Source organism: Rhinichthys klamathensis, unplaced genomic scaffold, assembly GCF_029890125.1.
Source record: "Rhinichthys klamathensis goyatoka isolate OS25496 unplaced genomic scaffold, OSU_Roscu_1.1 h1tg000973l_1, whole genome shotgun sequence".
Taxonomy (NCBI): domain Eukaryota; kingdom Metazoa; phylum Chordata; class Actinopteri; order Cypriniformes; family Leuciscidae; genus Rhinichthys; species Rhinichthys klamathensis.
Window position 1 is genome coordinate 138,286 of NW_026607285.1, and position 26,911 is coordinate 165,196.

Sequence of the window (26,911 nt, forward strand, 5' to 3'; positions counted from 1 at the left end):
GGTTACCCTGGAGACAACAAAGCCTCACAATCAACTATTCCCTTGTAATCCTGTTTCAGTACCCTGAAACCCTGACCCAGCATGCGCAGTCAAAACAGAAAAAGACTACATATTTGACACTGTTATTTCCAACTTCAACTTCATTCTATATGAATAGATATATATCAGATTATTTTCATATAGAACCTGAAGAAGTGTGATCCAGTAGAGATACCAATCTATTGTAGAGAGTGTTTTGCTGAACACAAGGGGGCGGGGAGAGGGGGTGGGGGGGCGCTGGGGTCAGAGGGTAACCTTTCCCACTGGAGAGATGTGTGTGTGTCTCTGTCTGTCTGTCTACACATGAGAGCGTGAGGTCAGGTTGAGCCTTAGAGGCTGTCTGCTCCTGAACGGCAGGAACCACAGGATCTTCCAGCGAGTGCCAAACACCTCAGCCATTGCTTGCTGCCACGACCGCCGCGGTCCACTGGGAGAGCGGAATAAATTAAAGTATGCATCATAAGTTGATGTGAAATAATATCACCCTTGAAATATGAACTATAGAGAGAAGCTAAGAGCTTTAGGAGAGACTGGGGCTAGTTGTCACACATTTTACTCAAGTGAATATTAGTCATTGTAGGTTTACGTTTTGAAAATTAATTTCTATATAGACACATAACCTAAACATCTTAGATAGAAAAAGTTATTAAAGTTATGGTAGTGGAAGAAAGATATGGTTTATAGAACACAAACCGATCCATTGTGGCCAATAGTGGGGCATGTTGTCACATTACATTATGGAACCTGCTATTAATTGGCATATTAGAGGTTTTCAGTTAAATAGTAAAACAATTATGAAATACAAAACAATTAAGACTAGAAGACTAAATCAGAAGAAAAACTAATTCTGAATTTTCTTTTTGAAACAAGTGTACTGTTCAAATGTTCAAGGTCAGTAATGTTTTTGAACAAATTCTCTTAAGATCACCAAATCAACATTTAGTTGATGGGTGGATTACAATTTAAAATAACAGTTTTCTATTTTAGCAGCCATTACTTCATTTTTCAGTGTCCTGATCCTTCAGAAATCATTTTAATATGCTGATACTCAAATAATATTTGTACTACGAATTATATCGAATTACTGCTTATAAATAGTTAGTAAAGTAGTTGTTAAGTTTAGGTATTGGGTATGATTAAGGGATGTAGAATATGGTCATGCAGCAGAATAAGGCATTTTAAAAGTACTAATAAACACCCAATATCCTAGCTACCGTTTATGCATGCTAATAAGCAACTAGTTAATAGTGAGAATTGGACCCTAAACTGTGTTACGGAAATCTTTTGTAACGATATAACATTTATTTATATTGACACTTTTGATTAATGTAATGCTTCTTTGCTGAATAAAAGTCTTTAAGGTTTTGGGTTTGAGGCCAGGAAGATTTTTTACAGTTGAGCTGTAACAAGTAGCCCTGATCTCCATGTAATGAGGGTTTAGACGGCATTACATTATTGTTAAATGACTGAAATGATACTGCAAGTTTTGATACTTACATGTCTTCCAATAAGTGCGACATCTTCTCTATGGTCGTTGTGTCCTGCCGTGGAAAAAGTGAAGGATATTGCTTAGTATCAGCAATGAACTATGAGCAAGTTATTTCTTATGAATGTACGAGACAATACAATGACAATTCATGAAATGATTTATGACAGCGAGCCAGTGGATGCAAGGGGGTGAATTGGATCGGTTTTTGATCTTTCCCACGCTGGGAGTGAAAACCACTACAGAATACACTGAGACAAAAGAGAGACAGTGAAGCTGACAGCAGCAACACTCCCTTGGTGCCCTCCTCACCTTGCCAAGTTGGCACAGGGGCAAAAGGGCATCTGCCTGCGGACAATGGGACCGCATGCATAGGGATGCTAAAATCCCCCCTGCTTGCCAGGTGAAGAGACGCGGCAAAGAGACAAAAAAAAAAACAGACTGAATATGTAAATAAGGTGGGATTAACAGAGGCGAGACTGAAGAGCCTGTTTGTGTGAAAAATGGTGGACGTGTGATTGACAGTGGCTTTTTTAGAACAATCTGTGCTTTGTGTGCGATCCACAAGACAAATAAATAAAAAAGGGCTCCGTTAACCATTAGAGGTTATGTAAAAATCCTGACTTGAATTGCTGAAGTCAATGACTCTTCATAAGTCAGATTCACATTGTGAACCGCTAGAGGACACACTCTTGGCCCGGAGCAGCAAGCGTCATGCCAATCCGACGTGGCTGCACTTCAGGCCGAACTGAGCTGCCCTCAGAGAGCATGCGTGAGGAAAAGATCTTTGCAGGGATCAATGGTTAAGTCTGCTTCCACAGTTGCTATGACTGGCACGGGGCTATGAACAACCACCCTGTCAGCCGCTAAATCTTCCAAGACATCACAACATGGGATAGCGGGGTGAAAGAGTAGCTTGTGCGTTAAAGCATCAGGACTTTCCTGGCCTTTGGATAACGAGAAGGCTTAAGGGCAGTACAGGACACAAGATAAGACAGCTTAACATGGGCTTTTAGCAACACAGGTTAGATTAGCGCTGTCAAAGGAAGTCTCCTGCAAGAATGGGTAAACGTCAAAGGTCATCTAAAAGAACGGCTGGACATCAGCTTGTGTAATAATTAAGGATAACAGGATTACATTTTCAGGCTTGTGCAATTGAGCCTGTGGAGGAAGACACGGTTGTCCAAAGGGTTTGGAGAAAGGTTACAGTTGGGTAAACTGACCCATAACAAGTGTAAATTGCTATCTTAAACTTAGTTAACGGTTGGAAATTTGTAATGAGAAGACGGAAGACACTACTCAAACGACGGAGGATAGGATGTGAAGTGGGATGTGTTCTTTGAATCATTTCCACAGCATATGGTGGACGCGTGGGGGTCAAGTGATCATGACTGGGAACCAGAGAATAAGATTAAGGGGAGGTGTATGCTTTTTAAAGGGCTGCACTTTTTTGCCGAATTTAACTAGGACACTGCTAATCCTCTTTTGCATCACATGAAGTCATCAATTAAAGGATAAGAGTCAAACGTGATTATCCCGCTTGCCCCAATCACAGCCATGTTTCAGGCCTAATCAACAGAGAAAGGATGGAGGACATAAAGGAAGTAGAAGAAGAGATTGAAGGACTCAGTAATATACTATAGTGTATACACAGAGATACAGCGTCTGACCACCTTTTAAAGGGATTATGCGTATGCTCACGTATGCTCACCAGAATATGAGGGACCATAATGTATGTCAAACTCTTAAGGGATCTTTTCGGACAAATCATTGTTTGAGAACATATCCGTTCGCGGAATGCTTTAAGACCAAGCCGAATCCTCTGCCGGCTAGTCTTTCCTGCTTCACAGCGAGCGGGACGCATTAGCGGCAATTCCCTTTCCTAACATTGTATTGATTTCAGCAAATCAGTTCGGGCAAATGCAGACAACTCAATTAGGGTTCATGAGCCCAACATCCAGCCACGCAAGAAAAAATGCAATATACCTGAGGGAAGATGTAACCAAAAAGGGAAGTCGTTTTTCACTATTGTAAAGTTAATGTTGTTAAATGGAGAACACATTTTACATTTAAAGGGATAGTCTTGTAAACACAGCCACGTCCAAGTGATCTGACGATCTCTCGCGCGTGTACGTCACTCATTTTTACACAGAACAGAGATTGTAGGTAAGACGGCTAATTAAAATGGTACTAATTTGCGCTTATCCGGGATATTTTAAACCGTCGTAAAAGAAAACAATAAAAAATAAATAAATAAATAAAACAATTGTATGAGTGACGTACACGCGCGAGAGATCACTTCCGGCGCTTGCCGGAAAAGACCGAAGCGCCCGCGCCCTCAGATCACTTGGACGTGGCTGTGTTTACAAGAGGTAAAAACGATATAAATACTGTTCGTTTTCTCACACAAACTGCTCGTTTCGTGTCTTAGGCCATAAATGTGTACTTACATTTACGAGTCATTAAATCATGTTTAATTTGGACTTCTCTGTGCATGCTCTTTGAGGAAGTGACCATAGACCTGCATTATATGACTGACAGACAAGAACGGTTTGACCTAAAAATATCAAAATTGAAACTACTGCGGAAACAAAGACACCTCCTAAAGACACCTAGCTAAAACTTACTTAAAGGGATAGTTCACTTTGAAAGACACCTACTAAAGACACCTAGCTAAAAGTTACATAAAGGGATAGTTCACTTTGAAATTAATTTTTGGTATGTTTTAGCTTACCTCAAGATGGATGCCCTTGAGGTAAGCTAAAACATAACAAAAATAAATTTCAAAGTGAACTATCCCTTTAAGTAACTTTTAGCGTATTCCTAACCTTGGACGTCATAATTGTTATTATCTATATTATCTTTTTTAACAGAAACACAAAATGACCAATAAAGCACCCCCAGCAGCTCAAACTATTTCAATCATACATGGTTTAAACTAAATTTTAGTTCAAATTTTAAGTGCAATTGTTTAAAAATGCTGTTTTGACTGGTTTAATATTCAGTTGTTATGCTTTCAATATACGCCATATGTATTTATCTTGAAAAATCATTTAAAAGCGTATTGTATTTTGAAGAGAGGTTGATGATATTCAAAATGTGTCTCCCACACTCCCAAACCTCTGGATTTAACTGAGCCTTTGTAAGAAAATATTGGATAGCTGATATTTTATTTTAATAAAATATCATGAATGGAATATAATTAGGTAACACTTTATTTCGATAGTCCACTTTAGACATTTTATTGAACTAAGTAACTTTGCAGGTACATGCCAACTTACTGTACTGACCCTAACCCTAAACTAACAGTCTATTAATACTCTAATGAGAGTTAGATGACATGTAGTTGCTTGTGACATGTAGTTACTTATAGTTAGTACAATGTTTAAAGTGGACTAATAATAATTGTAATGTAAATGTAAAACGTTCATATCTCATGTCATTACTTGTCATTATTATGTGATTCCATGATGTGTTTTATCTTAAGGCATGTTTACACCTGGTCACTTCATGCATTTTTACTGATTGGATAATTGTCTGTTTTGTTAAATGTCTTCCATTTACACTTGACCATTTAAAGTCTCAGCAAAACAAATATAAATTCGATCTTCAATTCCTGTGCTATATGCAAATTTACCAGAGTTCACGTCAGCGAAAGCAACAGATATGAGCTGCATTTTATTTATCATCAACTAAACTCAAGATCAAAGACCGCAATAGGAGAGAAAGCTGTATCAGTATGTATGGTAAGATAATTTAGTCTCACTACTTTTAATGAAGAAGAGTGTGTCTTAAGCTTAAGAGTAGGGACACATGAAACCGACGCCAAAGAACTAGCGATGATGAAAGCCGACTGTGTTGTCGCCTCGCGACAGCCAACTGTCAACTATCACATGCGATATGCGCCTGCGTGTTTATGAGACAAATGTCTATTTCTACAAATATATTGCACTGCACCGACTCATTCACTAAGCTGAGCAGCCAATCAGAGTTCTCTCTCTCACCGACACCAATTCTACATGCTGAATCGACCCTCCCAAAACGAGCGTTTGGCCTTCCAAAAGAGGATACAATTAGAAAACAGTGCTTATGCTTTATTTACAACACTGTTCCAGAACAGTACAACTAAAATTTTCGACTGTGTGCTGCGCATTTTTTCGGAGGACTGTTTCCAGAACCTGCGAGAGTACAAGGCCGGCTGTGCACAAAGGCTGATTCTAAAAAGTGGGGCAATTCAATATTTGCATGTACATTCTGGCACTACACAGTCTGTAAGTATGTTTTCATATTTTAAGAATTTGCTACTGACTATTCAAACGTGAGTTTTGAGCAGTATAGAGTAGCGCTTGCTTGTCGTTTCTACGATCACAAATGCAGACATAGTTTTATGTTTAAATAGCTTGGTCATCTGCATTTTCCGGTTCAGAATGATTCGGGCTCGAATTGATAAGGTAGTACCGACATTATTATCACCTGACATTATTGCTTTGGGAGCTGATGTTCCAAATATGGTAAGGGGCGTGACATTTCCGTCACACGCTTATGGTTTTTGGGCCAATCACAATGCACTGGATTGCTGGCCAATCAGAGCACTCCGCGCTTTTCAGAACAATGAGCTTTGTGAAAATCGACACGTTTCAGAAAGGCGGGGCATAGAGGAGCAACAATAATGTACAGTATGTGTAAAATAATTGTGACTTTTTTAACCTAAAACCACGTAAACACATTGAATTAAACCAAATACAGAAAATAATGTTCTTTTTAGAACCATCATATGACCCCTTTAAACCTGCACAGTTAAACTAATTTATGTACTCACTGCGAGGATTCCTTTGACTTGTGTGTAGAAAAGGCTGCTCATTCCACCAAACATAATCAGCCCCATGAAACAGGACCCACGTAGAAGAGCCAACTCATGACGTACTGCAAACTCCGCCTGAGAGAGAGACAAACATTTTACACACATGCAATAAACTCTCATGGACAAATCAGACCATTCCCATGTCAAATTTCTATGCTACACATTTTTGCACCTCAGGCCGTTATGGAAAGTGATGTGACACTGCTTGTTTTTTTTCGCTAAAGGCTTATCTGTGACTATTACAGCAAACACACAAATACTCAAAATCCACAATACTTTGCTTCTTATAGGAAAGATAACGTCACTATCTCTTCCATACAGCTGTTTCTGTGTCTATACAGCATCTCTCGCTTCTCAGCTGCGTCTGTTTACTCACACACAATGCTCCACAGAATAAACAAAAACAGGAAATTGAGCGTTATGGGCTTTTATTTACAGGCAGTCTAGCATTGCCATGATGGCTCAGCTGTTCAGCTGCATTCAAGTTGGAATGATGCTCCTGTGAATTTAAATGCTCTGACGGAAAATTACAGCACTATATTCCTGACTCTTTGAGACATGGGAGAAAACAAGTCCCACAACTTCACCTGCTATTAGTTTTTAAAATAACAACATTTCTACTCTAAAATTGATCAAAGAACACTATGTTCTTAAAATAAATGTATAATTTTATTTAATTTAAACTAATTTAATTTTGATTCTCAAAATTGTGAAATTGTATTTATCACCCACTACCCCTAAAGCCACCAATCATCAGACCATAACTTTAAAAGACAAGACCAGACCATAAGACTAAATAATGAATCGCATCCAAAATAAAAGTTTGTGTTTACATAATATATGTGTGTGTACTGTGTATAATTATTTTAAATATATATAAAATACACACACATGCATGTATATATTTAATAAAAATGTGTTATTAATATATCAAATATTTATATAATATAAATTATGTAGAAATATATATATATATACAGTAAATACATGCAAATATTTCTTAAATATATACATGCATATGTGTGTATTTATATATGCAAAATAATTATACACAGTACACACACATATATTATGTAAACACAAACTTTTATTTTGGATGCGATTAATCGGTCCAAAGGGCACAGGGTCACAGGGTTGTTTTGTTTTGCTTTGTTTTTTAAGAAATTGTTTTCTGTGGAACAACTATGCAATCATCAAGAATTTCTTATCAGGATTTTTTTTAATCAGTCAGTGTAAAAATATTACAGAGCAAATAACATTATTTGAAAGCAGCAATAAAATATGCAATAAAACCATAAAGGCTTAAACTTTGGGAAATTGCTGTTTGCAGGTGTGTTTTGGGTGAAGTGATATGGCATAAGACCAGTACAAACGATCATCGCATGCAAATACAACTGGTGTTAAATTCAGTGTCTCGCATTCAAAGCTTATTCAGTACTTAACAGTAATGCTGATGCCACCTGCAGGTCCCTAATCTCAGTTAAGAGGTGCAAATCCAGTGCTAAATCATCTGCCTCCATTGAAAAGATTCTACTAAACCACAGAATAATAAAGACAGCTAAATGAAAAATAGCATACTACATTTAATAGTTCTTCATAACAATATGCAAATATGCATTTGACAAAATGTAATGCATAATGAGCTGTATTCCACAATGCAATGTACTTGACTTAACTATCTATACGACAAATGAACTGGAAACAATATCAAAATGATTTTTTTTAAATTCGATCAGTCGAATTTTATTTAATCAGCCAAAAGATTTTTGACAAAAAAAAAAAAATATATATATATATATATATATATAGTTTTTTTGTTGTTGCCAAAAATCAAGATTTACAAAAAGTATGCTATAACCATCACTGTCATAGTACTGCCATTGTACTAAAAAATTTATTGCTTGTTAATGAATTTGTGTGGTGTTTTACCATATTACACCAGTGTTGGGTGTAATGCAATTACTAAGTACTTAATAATTTTTCCGTTGAAAAAAAGTAAGGGATTACTCTTAATTTGTCTGTAATTTAATTACAATTACTTCTGATATAATTGCAATAAATATTGTATAGACTATATTCTAAAACAATGGTGGATTTAACATCTAATGTTAAAATGTATGTTTTTAATGTAACTGTCTCCCTTTAAATACTTTGGTCAGTTCAAAAATAATTTATGCAATTTTATCTAATATATTTGAAAGAATTAAAAGAGTAGAATGTCATTCAAATGGTCATGGTTGCTATGGTAATTTAGAAAGTAGTTATAAGTACTGCAATACTTTTTAGAGAGAGAGTAATTAGCACAGTAATTAACTACACTGTTGAAGATGTAATTAGTAGCTACTAGTAATTAATTAATATTTTTAGTGTACCTTACCCCATATTGATTACGGCTCATATTTACTGAACTGTGTTTGCCTAAAATAATGTGCACACTGAATTGGAGGGAAATTATGACTTACAACTGAGCTTTAAAATAGTTATTCAATGATTTAAACCCTTACAGTGGCAGACTTAAAGTACTCGGGACAGTATAAATGTAGGAGTGTAAAATGTAAGATGGTCTTACCCGGTCCACCGAGGACAGGGGCTGGAAGTAGTAGTACTGGCAAAAGTCCAGCACCAGAGTGTAAAGACTCAGAACCTGAGTGTAAAAACACAGCTGCAAAAAGAGCCAGTGGTTATCCTCCCCAACACAGTTATTAATCCTGCACAGAGAGAGAGAGAGAGAGAGAGAGAGAGAGAGAGAGAGAGAGAGAGAGAGAGAGAGAGAGAGAGAGAGAGAGAGAGAGAGAGAGAGAGAGAGAGAGAGAGAGAGAGAGAGAGAGAGAGAGAGAGAGAGAGAGAGAGAGAGAGAGAGAGAGAGAGAGAGAGAGAGAGAGAGAGAGGTATTATAAGAAGTGCAAATTAATATGTTATATGTATTAATATTTATTTGAATACCTAAACTAAAATAAACAAGCTCTATTCCAAATCCCAGTGAGTCAGCTTGCTAACGACATTTCTTTTAATACAGTTTGATCATAACATGTAGTTAAACTAAACGTCATGATACTAATAGGCATAAAAATTCACAACCGCATCACTTCTCTAAACATCCGTGCTTCACTATGCACTTGGAAACAGAATCACACGCAACAATATAAAGTCTATATGGACATTACTTTGACACAGTCATCTAATAACAGATTACACTTAAATGTAAAAACATGTATATTCTGTAAAGCTGCTTTGAAATATGTATTGTGAAAACGCTATACAAATAAATGTGAATTGAATTGAATCATTGATGGGATAATAAAAAACTGGCTGACATGAAAGTGTTAGATTAAAATGGTCAATATAATTTAAGTTGGATGTCCACCTTAGAGATAATCACTATATTCATTTTGAAACCATCATATTTAAAAAAATATTTATATTAAATATCATATCATAAAATAAAATATTTATTGTTCCTACTGTAAACCATATTAAATCATTTGGGGATCTCCTTTAAAGCAGTGTAATAGTCTTTCAGACTTATATTTTATTTAATCAAATTTTTCTAGATATTTTAATGACTATTTATTAAATAAAAGTATATCAACTTTATTTATCAGAAAAGAATATGGTTAAAGAGATTGTTTTGAACAAGCATTAACTTTAACATTATTTTAGCTAAAGTATCTGCATAAAATGTGTTGCATGGTCAATTTTCAATACATTTTCAAATCATATACGATGAGTAAACAGCGGATTTTCCATAAGGTGTGCCTTTAGCACCAATCCAACCTAATAATGATCAATTAAATAAAGACTAATTAAATAAAATTGATTTAAGTTAGAAAAATATTGATTTGGCATAAATATGTAAATGCAAAAGAAACCATACAGCCATCAATGTGTTTTAGGTTGCGGTCTCTGTCTGACATTAATGCTATTCTCTTGCATTTTAAGACAAGTCAAAGCACATGAAGAAGCACAAGGAACACAAGAGAAGAGAGTTGAGAAAGCGGGCAGAGAAGGCCAAAAGAGAGAGAGGAGAGCAAGGCAAGGTTGAACTGTTAGTCAAACGAAGACGGAAAACGATATGGCCTCGTTTTTTTTTCCCTCCGCTTCCCTCGGCCATTACAGGCGATGACAGGGAGTCACGATTTGCTGAGTCCAGACAGACAGCAGCCTTCTTCAGCTGTACTGTAGAGCTGGACTTAACACGGGCTTCTCTGGTCACTCGATATCGCCTCTCCCTCTGTTTTACCCCTCTACAGAGACTTCATTAAACTTCCTCCATACAAAACCCACCAGGAATGTAAAGCTGTCTGGGGTACAGGGTCCTTTAAGGTTATACTGTGACCTTAGGTCAACATGCCAGATTTCAGTTTGGATCCTAAACCATCGTAAAGATCTCAGCACGTCTCACATAGACATAACAAGCCTTAGAGTACCGTATAAAATTACCTCTTTTTTTTTTCTCAATGTTAAACAGTTGAAAACTAATTTATTGGACAATTTATGTACAAAATACATGGATAAGATATAGATACTGAACTTTTTTAAAAGACTCCCATGTCTCAAACAAAAGCTGGTAGAAGTGAATTGACTTTATTATTTGTATTTCTTGTAAAAGTTTTACCAGGGACAGTGGTGGTCCATGCGACGGACACAGTGGCCGCAGCGGCTGCAGTGGTGTGACCTCTTTGGTCTCATCATGTTGCATTTATTGCACAGTTCCCAGTCGTCTCTCTCTGAAATGACAAGGCAAACAAAACCTAAAACAAAATCACTAAATCATCCACTTTTCAGTGTTGAAACCCGTACAAAGCAAACTGTAATTCTAACTTTGGCAAAAAACAAAAAACACACAAAAAAGGTATTCATTGCCATCTAGTGGTATTCAGAGAGACATTTTATTTTCTCAACTTTACTGAATAATAAAAAAAAAGGGAAGGAAAGAAAATGAAGAAACAGGCAAGAGAGAAGATGTACAAGAGCAGGACGCTAAACATTACAACAAAAACATTATATTTATTGTTCTATACTTTTAATACCAAACTTATTTCATCAAGACATGATGTCCTCAGAGGACATGACGTTCTGAAATCATTCTGGACTTAGTGGAGCCTATTCCAATATTATGATTTCTATATATTCTACGCTTATTATGCCTCAAAGGGGATATACATTATGAAATCTAATCTACTAAAAGTCTAAATACTTTGGATTTTGGGTTATACAATCATTAATATCACAATAGATGATCCAATAAATATCCAGAATAATGTTTCAAAATCACTATGATGTAATTTGTGACTATACACTTTCACCTTTTCCAAAATCACTATTACGTCATGAAAGGAATGGTCCGAAAGTAACAGGAGCAAATACCCCAAAATCTTTAATGTGGGGACAAAAATGTCCTTACAGAAATAAGATATGTGGCATGCCAAAAAATTGGGGTCACACGTTTACATAAATGACTGTTAAGTTAACAGATTTCACTAGTTGCATGGCTAAGTGTATTTCAATCCACTTAACCAAGATACAGTGGGGGAAATAAGTATTCAACACGTCAACATTAAAAAAAAATGATGACATTTGTATTAACTCAAGAAAATAAAATCGTTTTGACAATGGTGTCGTCTGAACGCGGAAAACTCAAAGGAGAAACGTCTCCGTTTTAAGCATATCGTTGTCGTGTAAACGTTCCCTCAATATGTTCAATACTTTTTTCTTGTGTCATTTCACTTTATTAAATATAACTTGTTTTATGGATTGTAATGTGTTCTTGATCTACGTAGATTTCTTGAGGTAATACCATGTGAATTGCTGCATTGGAAAGGTGTTTAATAAAAAAACTTGTTGAAAACTTATTTCCTCCACTGTACATAACAGTCCGGTTTGTTTCCCAGCATAAAATAACCAAAGGGACATAATCTTGATATGAAGAAAGAGTGGCCACATTTGCAGCACATCTACATATTGTATCAATACCAAGCAAAATAGAATGTTGTTATAATTATAATTGCTCATTACATTTTTTTTTCTGCCTAATACAACCTCAAATGCCCCCCCAGATAAGTCAGACAACTCTTCTGAAGGTTGTCTTTAACATCATTAAGCCAAGCTGATATCAGGTAATCTAAGGCATGACTTGCTAAGACCGGCCATTCAGTGATAACTAGCTTAGCGACAAGCTGTTCATAGTATCAGAGTCCTAGCTGAGTCTAATTAATCTTTCGGCAAACTGCCACTAACAAATCCTTTAAGAAAATCTAACAGCATGTGGTGACTGGTAAAGGTTAGAGCAGGACAAATGACAGAGATCTAGAAAAAAACTCATCCATGTGATAGTGTTGCACTAAATAGGTGAATTTGAGTGCAAAAACAAAACTGCTAGAATAATTAAAGGTACTCTGTGCCCTCTAGCGGTAAAAAAAAAACAACTACATGCATTTCGCAGCAGAACATTGTTTTGGTTGTGCTTTGGCTCTGCGTGAATGTGCGGATGAATATGACCCTTCGAGATAATGCTTTACAATGAACTCCGTTAGAGAGTTAAATATGGCAATGTATTCTGTTCAATTACATATCTTACTCACCTGTTCAGTAATAAAAACACCATTTCTTTTACAACATTTCTAATCCCCCAGGTCTCGCAATATCTAAAAGCAAAGTCAATACCGAGGGGCTGAAGACGTCATGCACATGCGTATTACGGGTTACAATCTCTACAGCGTTTCATCACCATATAATGGCCTGGCAGCAGAATACAGCGCTTTAAGTCGTTTTCGCGGATCCGTGTGAATGGGGGTCGTTTTGACAATGGTGTCGTCTGAACGAGGAAAATTCAAAGGAAAAACTTCTCCATTTTAAGCATACCGTTGTTGTGTAAACGTACTCCGTTCTGCGTTTTTTAAAACCGAGGATTTTTCCCAGAAGTTCGAGTTAGCATACTTCATGTAAACCTACACACCTCATATATATACACATACACTCACCTAAAGGATTATTAGGAACACCATACTAATACTGTGGTTGACCCCCTTTCGCCTTCAGAACTGCCTTAATTCTACGTGGCATTGATTCAACAAGGTGCTGAAAGCATTCTTTAGAAATGTTGGCCCATATTGATAGGATAGCATCTTGCAGTTGATGGAGATTTGTGGGATGCACATCCAGGGCACGAAGCTCCTGTTCCACCACATCCCAAAGATGCTCTATTGGGTTGAGATCTGGTGACTGTGGGGGCCATTTTAGTACAGTGAACTCATTGTCATGTTCAAGAAACCAATTTGAAATGATTCAAGCTTTGTGACATGGTGCATTATCCTGCTGGAAGTAGCCATCAGAGGATGGGTACATGGTGGCTATAAAGGGATGGACATGGTCAGAAACAATGCTCAGGTAGGCCGTGGCATTTAAACGATGCCCAATTGGCACTAAGGGGCCTAAAGTGTGCCAAGAAAACATCCCCCACACCATTACACCAAAACCACCACCAGCCTGCACAGTGGTAACAAGGCATGATGGATCCATGTTCTCATTCTGTTTACGCCAAATTGTGACTCTACCATCTGAATGTCTCAACAGAAATCGAGACTCATCAGACCAGGCAACATTTTTCCAGTCTTCAACTGTCCAATTTTGGTAAGCTCTTGCAAATTGTAGCCTCTTTTTCCTATTTGTAGTGGAGGTGAGTGGTACCCGGTGGGGTCTTCTGCTGTTGTAGCCCATCCGCCTCAAGGTTGTGCGTGTTGTGGCTTCACAAATGCTTTGCTGCATACCTCGGTTGTAACGAGTGGTTATTTCAGTCAAAGTTGCTCTTCTATCAGCTTGAATCAGTCGGCCCATTCTCCTCTGACCTCTAGCATCAACAAGGCATTTTCGCCCACAGGACTGCCGCATACTGGATGTTTTTCCCTTTTCACACCATTCTTTGTAAACCCTAGAAATGGTTGTGCGTGAAAATCCCAGTAACTGAGCAGATTGTGAAATACTCAGACCGGCCCGTCTGGCACCAACAACCATGCCACGCTCAAAATTGCTTAAATCATCTTTCTTTCCCATTCTGACATTCAGGTTGGAGTTCAGGAGATTGTCTTGACCAGGATCACACCCCTAAATGCATTGAAGCAACTGCCATGTGATTGGTTGATTAGATAATTGCATTAATGAGAAATTGAACAGGTGTTCCTAATAATCCTTTAGGTGAGTGTGTGTATATATATATATATATATATATATATATAATTATTTGCTCCACCTTTTTCCTACGCTCCATGACGCTTTGTGCAAATTATGGGAGTAACCTCCATTAAACTATCAACAATCAGCAACTGCCAATAAACTTGTTTAAAGGTTGGCTCTATTAATGCAATAATAATAATCAGCAAAAACTGGGTATAATGAGGTGACATTCTCCTCATTACCAAACCATCAAACATCAAAAGGAAACTTTCAAATGTAAATGTATTAACAAATTACTATCAGCAAACCATGAATAACCTCAAAAGCTCAGACGAGTCTTTTAGCAGCATATTGCACCAAAAAATGCACCTGCTCCAAAAATGTTCCATCATTAACTGAACCATTGATGGGTATTTCAAAGTCTTTCCCCCCCCATTTTGACAGATAAATGTTGCATTTCCAAGCTTTAGAAATACCGATTACTCATTTAAGGAGAAAAGGAGAAAAAAATATGTTTTAAAGCACCATTTGAAAAACCGGGAAAGAGATGCGAGAAAAGAGATTTGGGGACAAAAAACAGGAGAGCAGATCTGTCACAATGTCTGTTATCTTTTTCATATTAATACAGCAGAACATAAAGAAAAAAGAGGATAATCAATACTAATCAAGAGGAACAGAACACAACTAGTGGACTAAAATCTTTTGTCACAGACATTTTTGTGATATTTATGTCACATTAAAATATCAAGCATTATGTTATTTTCCTGATGGATGAAAATAGAGCAGGACAGAAAATGTACAGCTTATTCAGTCAAGCTGACTGATAAAGATTGTTTGTAGTGCAGCCTTATTACCTGAAATGATTGTTTCAGTCTTTTTGAGTGGAAGTTCTCCGAATCAAGCGTGCCACCCATAATTTAAAATGCAGCAGGCTCGTTCAGAAAAAAAGTGGATATTTACTTCTAGGTGTAACTGAGAAAAATGTCCATCATGTGTTAGTTTACTTTAAAAACAACATTTAGTTTTGTAGCGTCATGTATATCATACAGCATAATCAGCCAATTAAAATCTAATTCATAACATAATTATATAATAAATTTATATAATTTAGAACCAATTACTGATTATTACATCATAATACATTTTCAATCCAGATGAACATTATGAAAAGGGTGTGTTCTGTAAAGTCAAGTGTACTTGCAGCTAAATAACACAGACATGCTAAACCATTAACTAGCTAGTATATATCATCAAGCGTAGCAAAGTAACAAACGTTCGATTTCACTTATGTACTGAAACATAACAGCTATTTATAGGAGCAAAATTAATTCGGGAGGTATTTCATACACTTCCATACTCAAAATACACTGTATCACCTAATATCTCAGTGTCTACAGAAACCAACAGATCCCTAAACGCCAAAAATAAAAGATAATTAAAAAATATTCAAAAGTGTACCAAAGACAGTTCATTGGGTCACTTGGACATTACTGTAACATTCTGAAAATGGTCTAGCATTAAGTGAAGGTATTAAGACAGTCACTGAACACTGAGGTATACTGCCCTCATCTGGTTAGTTAGTTGAACTTCATGAAGAATGGAAAGAGCAAAGTTCTATATTAATATTCGATTAATGCATTCTGAACTCCAAGGTGAAGAGTTTTAAGGCCACTTATTAATAAATCCTTCAACATGTGTGAAACAAAACTATGTACTAGAATACAAGAATAGCTATGCTGTGTTAGAGAAAAACAAAACAGAAAGTATAGGTGAGCATTGTTTGTCTCATACCTCCAAGTGGAATTTTGGGGTCCTGAGCAAGTTTTCCGGGGTCGGCGGTGGAAGCCCTGAATAATGCTGAGACACACAGCAGTGATGCTAGATAGTAACCTGGAGAAATAGAAGAGAGAAATTTCACATTTATCACAAAAGTCACTATAACTAGACATGAATTGGTGTCAAGGAGACACGTAGTGAGATTTTTATTACATTGCTATTTTTAACATGTTAATGAAAACTTAAAACTTCTCCAATGAATTCACCCAAACCACTTAATGTACAGACAAATGTGGTTTTATTGATAGCACACCTAAGGATGAAGCGATCTAATTTTGGTTTTGTTACAAAAGAATTTAAAGAATCCTGAAAAAAGAAAAAGAAGAAGATATTTCCACAGAAATATTAGGCAGCACAAACACTTTTAACATTGATAATAATAAGAAATGTTTCTCGAGCACACAACCAGCATATTAGAAGAGTGAAGACTAGAGTAATGGCTGCTGGAAATTAAGCCTTGCCATAACAGGAAAAAATACCATTATAAAATATATTAAAACTCTTATTTTACTGTATTTTTGATTAAATAAATGCTTCCTTGGTGCAACCTTGGGGATTTTACCGACCCCAAACTTTTGAACACTACACCTTTTCATTCATTGACTTGCATTTCTACGCATGCAAAATGCAGAGGACAGGAAATGAAATCTCAATTTTAGTGCGTTCCAAAGTTTAAGTTTAGTGAACTCTGACCGGTGAATTTGTATCACTCGAAGAGGTGTGACCAACAGAAGATCAGTGTTTCACGACGTGACCTCTTAACTGAATTAAAAGAATGCACACTTTGTACGTTGCAGTAGATTGCATATTTTTAAATTTAGGATGTATCATACATTGAATAATGTTATTTAAAAAGACGCTGCAGAGTGTGATGTCATATTACGACCGTTGAAGTGTCCATAGATATTTAGCATGCTTAAAGTCTAGTGCAGGGGTGGGCAACTCCGGCCCTCGAGATCCACTTTCCTTCAATGTTTAGCTCCAACCCTGAACAAACACACCTGAACAAGCTAATCAAGATCTTCAGGATTACTGGAAAGCAACAGATATGTAAATTTGATCAGGCTTGGAGAAGGAAAGCGGATTTTGAGGGCCAGAGTTGAACAGCCCTGGGCTAGTGTTTGCTTAAATATTTAGCCCCATTCTTCGTTCACAGAGTGTCAGGTTTGTTATTAGTTCTCAGTGGTAGAAAAAAAAAAAACTTGTTATGCATAAACCTGTCCTGCTACTCTACTTACTCTCATGGTGAACGTGACCTCATTATGTCAATTGCTCTTCTCTAATCTAAGAGGAATTCAGGTTTTAACTGACTCATTTGTAGCTTTTCCTTATGACCTGCACAAACCAGATTTTTTCAGAAACCAGAGATTTCAGTGAAACTGAACTACTGATTACAACACTTAATAGGGGCTGTTATCAATAGAACAGGGTGAGAGCACTTACAGACCACAAGCGTAGTGGGTATATGTCCCTCCGCATAGTGTGGCAACAGCACCAGTTTGGGAATGATGAAGCTGTTATAGAACCAGACAAACAGCACCATGCTCATGCAGAACCAGCCCATGGGGTCCACCACAAAATGCAGTCGCAGCTTCATCCTTCCGGATAGCGTATGTGCCAGGATAACTGAAGCAGCTCCTGATCGTAAACAGAAAGCAGAGTTTGGATCAATGTTGGCCAAAAGTACCATTTAATATGGAACATATTGACTTGTCCATGGCCAAAATAGGATATGAAAAATGAACCAGCTTGTATAAGAACGTCTTCACAAAGCACATCAATTGAATTCAAATGGAGCAAGCATACAGCGGGGTTAAAAACATTCTAAAATCTTCTATAATAATACAATATTTGAAAATCAAAATCTAATTTATTACCAGAAGTACATTAAAAGTATAAAAACAATTAAATGGTCATTACAAAGAAAGAAAAGTCGCAAAGTCGTGTGGCGCTTTGTACAGTTGGTCATATGTTCTTGCTTCCATTGCTTTTTGGATCATTTCCAACCATGCTGGAGAACATGACCATCAGGTTTCTCACAAACCTGTGGAGTTTATGCAGCTCGAGAGACATACCAAATACATGACATTCTGAAAAGTATCAAATATGCTCTTCGTATTATTATCATCCAGATAATATCTTTAATTATAAAAATAAATAATTAAATAGAAGCACTTTCACAAATGTTCTTAACCAACATATTGGTCTGTTAAAAAATAAAGTATTAACTTACAGCTGATTTTTTTTTTTTTTTTTTTTTTGTATGGATGGTATGACACCTTTACAGCGGTGTGCATTGTGCTAAAAGTTAACACATTTTACAGGTTTCCATTTTGACACATTTTACAGGTTAAATAAATAACATTACTTAAACTATTAACCTTCCCCGGAAAAAAAAACAGTCACTATTTTGGATTAACAATTTAACAATGCAATTAATGTTCTATTTATTAAAAACAAGTATATTCTCATCAAGTTAGTGTCTTTTAAGCATTTTTACATTTGTTCCAAAATAATGGCCCAGTTCCACAGCCAGGGCTTATATTAAGCCAGGATTAGGCCTTAGTACAACTAGGGCATTTAAGTAGTTTTTATAAATGTGTCTTAGAAAAAAACATTACTGGTGTGCTTCTTGAGACAAAACAATGCCACCGAGATATTTTAAGATATGTCAGTGCAAGTTGCTTTCAGTTAAACCAGCTAAAACATGCATTTTATTCTGGGACTAGCTTAAACCTTGTCTGTGAAATCTATTTTATTTGTGAACTAATGTTTAGCTGTTCTTTTTAATAGTTATAATAACTTGTTTTCAGATCATCAGTCATCAAAGTAAACACTGCAGGTGTCATGATAGTCGGACATGAAGATGTACCTTTAATCTCCAAAAAGGTATCTACTAAAGTTGTCTGCTCACTAAAAAACCCTCGCAGATCGTATTTTCAAGTCATTTCAGATGATTTTGTTCATTCAGTCTGATTCGCGAAACGTGCACGAAAACAAGAGGTGGAATTTATCATGTGACTGTGAACAGTCAAATCACAGCACAATGGAGGAATTGCCTCCTCTTACACGACGGTTCCCCATTAATTATCAATTACACCCCGGCCAAACCCACAGCATGGGTCTGTTAAACTCAGTGGGCTCAGGGGCAAGAGAGACTCCTCCTCACCAATTTCTTAAGGAAGGAACTGGATTAAACATTCTGAATGATATCAATCCACAATCTGATTTGTGACGCGGCCTGGAATCATAACCACACCATGTTGGTTAATTTGGCCAAAGTAGATCTGGTCCCCCGACTGAGCCTGGTTTCTCCCAAGGTTTTATTTTTCATTCTGTCACCGATGGAGTTCCTTGCCACTGTCACCTCTGGCTTGCTTAGTTGGGGACATGTAATGTTCAGCAATATTATTGATTTGACTGTACTGACACTGTACTGATGAGAACTGGCTTGAGCTGGACGATGACATCGCAGTTTTCTACAGAGCTGCTTTATAGTTGAATTGAACTCATTTCATATTTGATGATATTTACAGTTATTGAACGGTATAGTGGCTACTCTGTCCTTGCTAAAGGCCGCAGAGAGACTGAGACAGGGACTCTATGCATTTGTGACACAAAAATAAAATATTGGTGAGGCAAAAAGTACTTTTGATTTCTTTTCCTTATTGTACAGACTGATATTTCTTGACGGTATGAGGTTTTGTGGTCAACAAAGAATACATTCTCCCTGCTCACTTCCTCTTCCTATCTTCAATCAGTGAACAGGTGACTAATATTCCCATTTCAACGTAATCCCGTGACCCCCCACCATGATCATGTGACACAAGCAAAAACCCATTAACTCTCATGTCTACAACAAACGAAACGGAACTGAACCAACACTGAGCTGACCTCAGCTGAACAAAGACACTATTTTCTTTTAAAACTTCTTTACAGCAGAATTGAACTCTGTTTGCATCATTGAAACATTATTTTTCCTGTTTATCCCTGTAAAACTGCTTTTAACAATCTATATTGTATAAAGCGCAATATACATAAAATTGACTTGAAATAAGCTGCCTCACGGTGCAACTTTAACCACTGTTGTCGCAGTTGGAAAGTGTCTTTTTAGAAAAACTAGTGATTTATAGACTTTTTTGTTGTCATGTTTTGTAATATTTGTATTGTTTTATTTTTGTGCTTTGGATTATTTTTCGACCCTGTACCTTTATTTAACAGACTGTAGCCTAGAGCCAATTAAATAAGGTGCTACAGAAGATTTGTTAATATAAAAACTTGCATATGAAGGAAGTGGATGGATGAAGCTTACAGTACATGAATCAGAGTAGTATTACTTTAATGGTGTCAGTCCACAGAAACCAGCAGCATCACGGTGGTCCTATCCATGACAACCTGGAACACACAAAACAAAAGCTGGATAGTTGTTTGTTTATGGAAACTCACCCTAGACAAAAAAAAAAAAAAAAAAAAAAAAAAAAAAATCATTTTAGTCCATATATATGCATTAGGCCTATATTTTCTATCTGGAGTTTCTATCAAAGGTTATCCCGAAACTGTTTGTTCAAGAATAAATTACAGCATTTTGAGATTTTCAGTAAAGGTGATGATGAATGAGGGTCACATGAGACACCTACTGGACTGCACTTGCTTTGTTCATGCATACGCCCATGTGATTAAACAGAATTTTTTTTAGCAGTTCTAATAGGCACATGAAAAACAAAATAAATAAAGCCAAACGATTACATAGCTGTGATTTCTCATAAAACAGAATGTCTCTGCATTTTACAGCAGATCTGGGCTGACAGTTCTCTTGATATTAGGAGAACAGCCATAGTTTAAGAACAAATCAGTTCATTTCATAAACCGTCCAAGCTAATAAAAATAACTCATGTAAACGTGTTTCTATTTTTAGGGCATTCCTGTTCTATTTATGTATACACATCATATAGTCATTCACTGTTAGTAAACATGTCCTGGCAGTGGCTCATGATGAGTGATGCCCACGAGGATGATACACAGCTGAATAAAGATCAAAGGCACAACCTGCGAAACGGAATATGACATCGGACTACCGATTCAAAGTAACACTTACTGATTTTCTCACACGGTGATGTCTTAGTTGGGTGTCGAGGGTTTGGCGTTGGTTTCAAAGATCGAAAGATTGGAGCTCTTCCTGGACTGTGATTGTACGGAAGCCGCAAAGCTTTTTTCATTGGGCAGCGCCACTGAACTGTCAAAATTGCACGAGTGCGGTCTAAATGTGAGAAAACCTTACAGTCTTTGGAGACAACGCTTTATTTATCTACGGATAGCCACTACTACTGTCATAATAAAATAAAACCTAAAGTAAATAAAATAAAATTAATTAATCAAAATAAAATTGACAACTACATTTCTTGGGAGACTTCTATGAAAGATTCGATACGTTTGGTGAACTATTATCCAACATAAAATTAACCTAACATGAAAAATCGCATGTTTTAAAAGCATCAAAAATAAAATAAAAATTATCCACTAAAAATATACATTTATCAATAACTAAAAACCAGCATTTCGTCCCAAACTAGCAGTCTACTCAGTTTTAAACCGTGTAGTAACAAAATTGCTTGCAAAAACTGAAAATCACACAATGAATAGAAGATACAACTGAGATTGATGATATGTTTTGAAGAATAAAGCATATCCTCTCAGAGAAAATAGTTAAATTCCGTTACAACACTAAATGTTAATTAAATAAAACAAAATGAAGGTGAAAATGAACAGAATATATTTTATTTTATCAAAGCGTACATTAGTAAAAAATATTATCATGTTGAGGACAAGATCAAGCTCTATGAGTTTATTGCATAGACAGTAAGGTTTATTGACTTTTATTTTGAAGCATTTCCTGCCGTCAGTCTGTTTTGTTCAGTAGCTTCCTGCAACACTTGAAATGGAAATGACTCTGACGGCGTCCGCATTATAAGCATTCTGAAGGGCTGGACAGTGAGACCTATGCGTGAGACACGGTGTGTTTTTGTAAAATGAATGCTCGTGTGAAAATCAGCGGAAGGGAGCCGATATCACTAGTGTCCAGATGTGTGGAGGCCGCGCTCGAGACGGCGCTGCGCAGGGCATTTGAGGTGGCGCTTGAGATCGCGATCAATGAGTTCAGCAGACTTCTGGATAACAGCGAGAAACAGCGGGAGAACAACCATCTCACATTACCAACACAGCATCTCAATCATGGGGAATCAAATCAGAGCAGCTCGTACAGTCTGCGAGAGGATACACCGCAGAAACACGATGAAGTGCATGCATATGTGGATGAGAGTGAAGGGCTGATGAAAGGATCTTTTGACGAAATATCTCATCATGATGGTCGTGTACGATCACAAGAAATTAACACAACACCTATACATGGTGCGTTTAACTTGAGTAGCCTATCTCAAAATGAAAAACAGAAATCATGTGATTAGATACTGACAGTAATCACAGTTGTAGACAACCAAGTCATATTTAGACCCTTTTACAGCATGATGGAAAGTCAAGAGAATGAAGTCCATTTTCTGAAATAAGTCAGTTTTTGAAAGAAGTTTCTTGTGCTCATATTTTAATCAAAAATACAGTAAAATTGTGGAATATTATTACACTTTAAAATAATCGTTTTCTATTTTAATATACTTTAAAATATAATTTATATATGTGATTCAAAGCTGAATTTTCAGCATCATTACTCCAAAATAGTACTCTAAAAATAGTAATGTTTCCAAACTTTTGATCGGTACTAAATATATATATATATATATATATATATACATTTTTTTTGTTTTTACTTTTGTCATCACTTATGTCTTCACAGAGCAAGATACATCAGACCAAAAGGAGCTCAGCATAGATCTCATACAAGATGTACATCCAAGCGATCAAGGCGTATCATTTCAGCCTGCAATTGAGCAAGTTAAGGTGAAAAGTGAAAAGTCAGATCCAGAAGAACTTGCACTGAATAGCAGCTCTGGATGTGGTTCTCCTTATTCTAGTCCAGACTATAGTTTTGACTCAACTTGTAATGAGGAGTTTGTGCACAACAGAATGACTTTAGTTCCGCCAAAACTGCTAGAAGACTGGAAGCCTGCTCCAGAGAAGCCACAGAAGGAGACAGATCCTTTGGATCAAGAACCCAGCCACAGTCAAGGTAATGGTTTATCAATAAAAGTGTTCCGCTGTGCTGAAATAGTGTCAGTGATTTATGTTTTATTTCCTCAGGCTCCTCAAAGATCAATTTGCCATCCAGTGGCTGCGTCTCTCTAGTCTCCACCCCGTTTCACAACCTCTACCTATCAGAAGACGACAGGACATCCCTCACGCAGTCAACGCAAAACTGTAATGAGCAGGTGAGGACAAACATCCATTCCAGCCTGTATATTTGTAAATTATGTAGCCGTGTATTACACAGTTCAAATGATCTGTGTTATCATGCCGTTCAGAATCACAGAACCATATTAATGAATGTGGAAGAAGGCACTGTCGCAACCCGGCCGAGAAAGCAGCAGCTTTTCCCTCCAGGGTGCAGCCCGTATCACTGCAGCATGTGCAGCCGAGACTTCAATCGCCTGGAGAACCTGAAGACTCATTTAAGGATACACACTGGTGAGCGTCCGTATAGTTGTTCATTGTGCGGGGTCCGGTTTCGGCACTCGGGGGCACTGACGCGGCACTTCCGCATTCACACCGGGGAAAAGCCGTATGTGTGTGAAGAGTGTGGGAAGAGTTTTAGAAACTGTGGAGGTCTGCGCTACCACCAGAAATCACACCATCCTAATACTGTCTTTGAAACATCACGCGTATAAAATGATTTCGTTGGTCAGTTTTGATAGAAAGCTTGTTGTCGTGTTCAGTCAGGTTTGAGGTTCTCAACAACTCGGAACCATCTGTAGGGGAGAGCGGGGCTAGGTGTAACACACATGGTTTAAAACTTCCCAGTTCCCACACATGCTAGCATGATGAAACTTAGTGTATTAATTACTAGTTGCCATATCAACACTATATAGAGAAAAAAATGCTCTAAAATACAGACAAATCTGATATTATTTCAATCTTAAATCTGTTATTTAACAGTTGAGATAGTTCTTCAATGCTTCGCTAACCAGCAGAAGACACTAGCAGGGTTTAAATCCCAGTTGCAGGGGCACGTTGTAACACTGTGTTACAATGTGCCCCTATTAGAACTAAGCTATTCTATTCTATACTTTTATGAATTCTATTGAGAAATCATGAGAAAAAGGTAAACAAAGACTGAGTCAATGTTCAGAAATAATTTTTTTTTTTTTTTTTTTTTTACTGTTGTATAGCTGTTTTCCGGTGTGTTTGTTGTCAAACTAAAAAAATGGATTATTTTTAATTATTAAAAAATGGCATTATTTTATTTGAAGTTAATAATTGTATTTTATTGATACAATATTTTAGTTTGTCTATTTTTTTTTTTATTTAGATCAGAAAACATTTTAAGCTGTCATATGGTCATGTTACAATGTGCCCCTCACATGTTACAACATGTCCCACCTATGGGGCATGTCACATTTCACTTGCATTCTTTTAGGGTATATTACGAAAAAAGTATACACTGTATTAATAAAACAAAAAAAACACATAATTGTACTAGACGTGGGAAATTAATGTGGGGAAAAAATACATTCTCTGAACCCCAAGTGTATTTACACAAACTGAGAAAGTCAAAAGGTGTTAGGTTGTGCCCCGCTCTCCCCTAGTTGTTCTGTTGGACCTTGCTGTGAATTTGATATTTTTGAGTTATAGACCGTGAAACATCAACAGCTATAATAAAGTTGTGTGTTTGTGTGGAAATGTTGTAATTTTTTTATCTGGATTTTTACCTAATTTACCTGGATTTTGAAATGTGATCTGATCTTTGTCTAAATAATGTGAAATAAACACCTTCATAACCATGAACTGCACTGTATTTGAAAGGCCTATTAGAAATGTTATGGTATTACAACTAGGCTGGGTATTAGACGCCAGTATATTTTTAGGCTTGTAATTTTTAAAATGCATTTGAAACATTTAGTTGTCAAAAGTCATTTCTAAATTAAAATGTTAAAATAATCATACGAATTTTATGAATCCTCATCATTTATTTTTTATCTTTTAACATTTAAAATTGTGCTTGATAAATATGAATGCAAAAATATGTTTTATAAAATAGCATTTAAAATATTGAACATATACTCTTGTTCAAAAGTTTGGGGTCAGTAAGATTTTTGAAAAATAAATTAAATTGATCAAAAGTGACAGTAAAGATTTCTGTTTCAAATAAATGCTGTTCTTTTGAATTTTCTTAAAAGAATTATCATGGTTTTCACAACCCTGATAATAAGAAATATTTATTGAGCACCAAATCAGCACATCAGAATGTGACACTGAAGACTTGAAGACACTGAAGGGGTACTGGAAATTCAGCTTTAAATCACAGGAATAAATCACATTTTTAAATTGTAATAATATTTCCTAATATTACTGTATTTCTCTTATCAAATAAATGCAGCTATAGTATGCATAAGAGTTGTCTTTCAAAAATCACATACCACAGGAAAATGTGGTAAAGAAATATTGAACATTTGAAATATTAGTGACAGGAATCCGCTATCCTGTTGAGTCACATGTAAGCCTTCCTCTCCTCCTCTGTGCCTTTTTAACTCAGATCTTCCTTCCATTCATCTCCACAATCCAAGATAGACTGGAACTCACATTCACTGTATCTTGCTTGGTTCTTTTACAATAGTATTAGTCACTTCTGAAAATTAAGTTCAAATTCTATTTTAGTTTGCTCATGATTATTTTATTAATTTATCAGCTTTACACTGTCACTTACACTGATTATTAAATTATGAAATGTTATTTTTTTAAATATAGAATTGCTCGGTTGTAGGTGAGAGCATGTGTGACTGTGACATGTACCATCACACCCACCAGTAAAAAGCTGCTGCGTCATGACACAGAAGAGGAACCAGGGTAGAGAACACATTTTATTTTCTTAGTTGTGCTTTCAACCTGTCCAAATGCCCACAATTCTTATGAATCCAGTGGTCAGTAGGTCACTGGCAGTGTTTAGGGTAACGCATATCAACTAACATGAGTCATGTAGTCAGATTACTTTTTTCAAGTAACGAGTAAAGTAAAATATTACATAGTTATATTTAGGCTATATTTTTCTCTCTCTCTCTCTCTCTCTCTCTCTCTCTCTCTCTCTCTCTCTCTCTCTCTCTCTCTCTCTATATATATATATATATATATATATATATATATATATATTAGGGCTGTCAAATGATTAATCGTGATTAAACACATCCAAAATAAAAGGTTTTTTTACATAATATATGTGGGTTCACTGTGTATAATTATTTTATATATATATAAATACACACACATGCATGTATATTTAAGAAAAAAATAGTATTTATATATAAAATATTTATATATAATATAAATTATATATAAATCTATATACAGTATATACATGAAAA

General features: G+C 36.3%; 2 protein-coding genes across 4 annotated transcripts; one reads left to right on the top strand and one right to left on the bottom strand.

Annotated features, from left to right (window-relative positions):
* Positions 1–262: 262 nt before the first annotated feature.
* zdhhc21 (zinc finger DHHC-type palmitoyltransferase 21) lies at positions 263–21,616 on the bottom strand. Of its 3 annotated transcripts, none has more exons than XM_056244407.1 (9): positions 21,487–21,616; positions 20,729–20,786; positions 17,835–18,029; positions 16,347–16,445; positions 11,002–11,113; positions 8,956–9,094; positions 6,345–6,461; positions 1,537–1,580; positions 263–466 (listed from the first exon to the last, which is right to left on the bottom strand). In XM_056244407.1, the coding sequence occupies exons 3-9, from the start codon at positions 17,986–17,988 to the stop codon at positions 337–339; spliced, it is 795 nt and encodes a 264-aa protein (XP_056100382.1). In that variant the 5' UTR covers positions 17,989–18,029; positions 20,729–20,786; positions 21,487–21,616; the 3' UTR covers positions 263–336. The 3 variants fall into 3 exon arrangements, with proteins under 3 accessions (XP_056100382.1, XP_056100381.1, XP_056100379.1); XM_056244406.1 differs by having other exon boundaries at positions 20,709–20,786; XM_056244404.1 differs by having other exon boundaries at positions 20,704–20,786.
* Positions 21,617–22,345: 729 nt separating this feature from the next.
* Positions 22,346–24,349, top strand: LOC130078745 (zinc finger protein ZFP2-like). Its single transcript, XM_056244401.1, has 4 exons — positions 22,346–22,796; positions 23,236–23,568; positions 23,640–23,767; positions 23,861–24,349. The coding sequence occupies exons 1-4, from the start codon at positions 22,418–22,420 to the stop codon at positions 24,221–24,223; spliced, it is 1,203 nt and encodes a 400-aa protein (XP_056100376.1). The 5' UTR covers positions 22,346–22,417; the 3' UTR covers positions 24,224–24,349.
* The last annotated feature ends 2,562 nt before the right edge of the window (positions 24,350–26,911 follow it).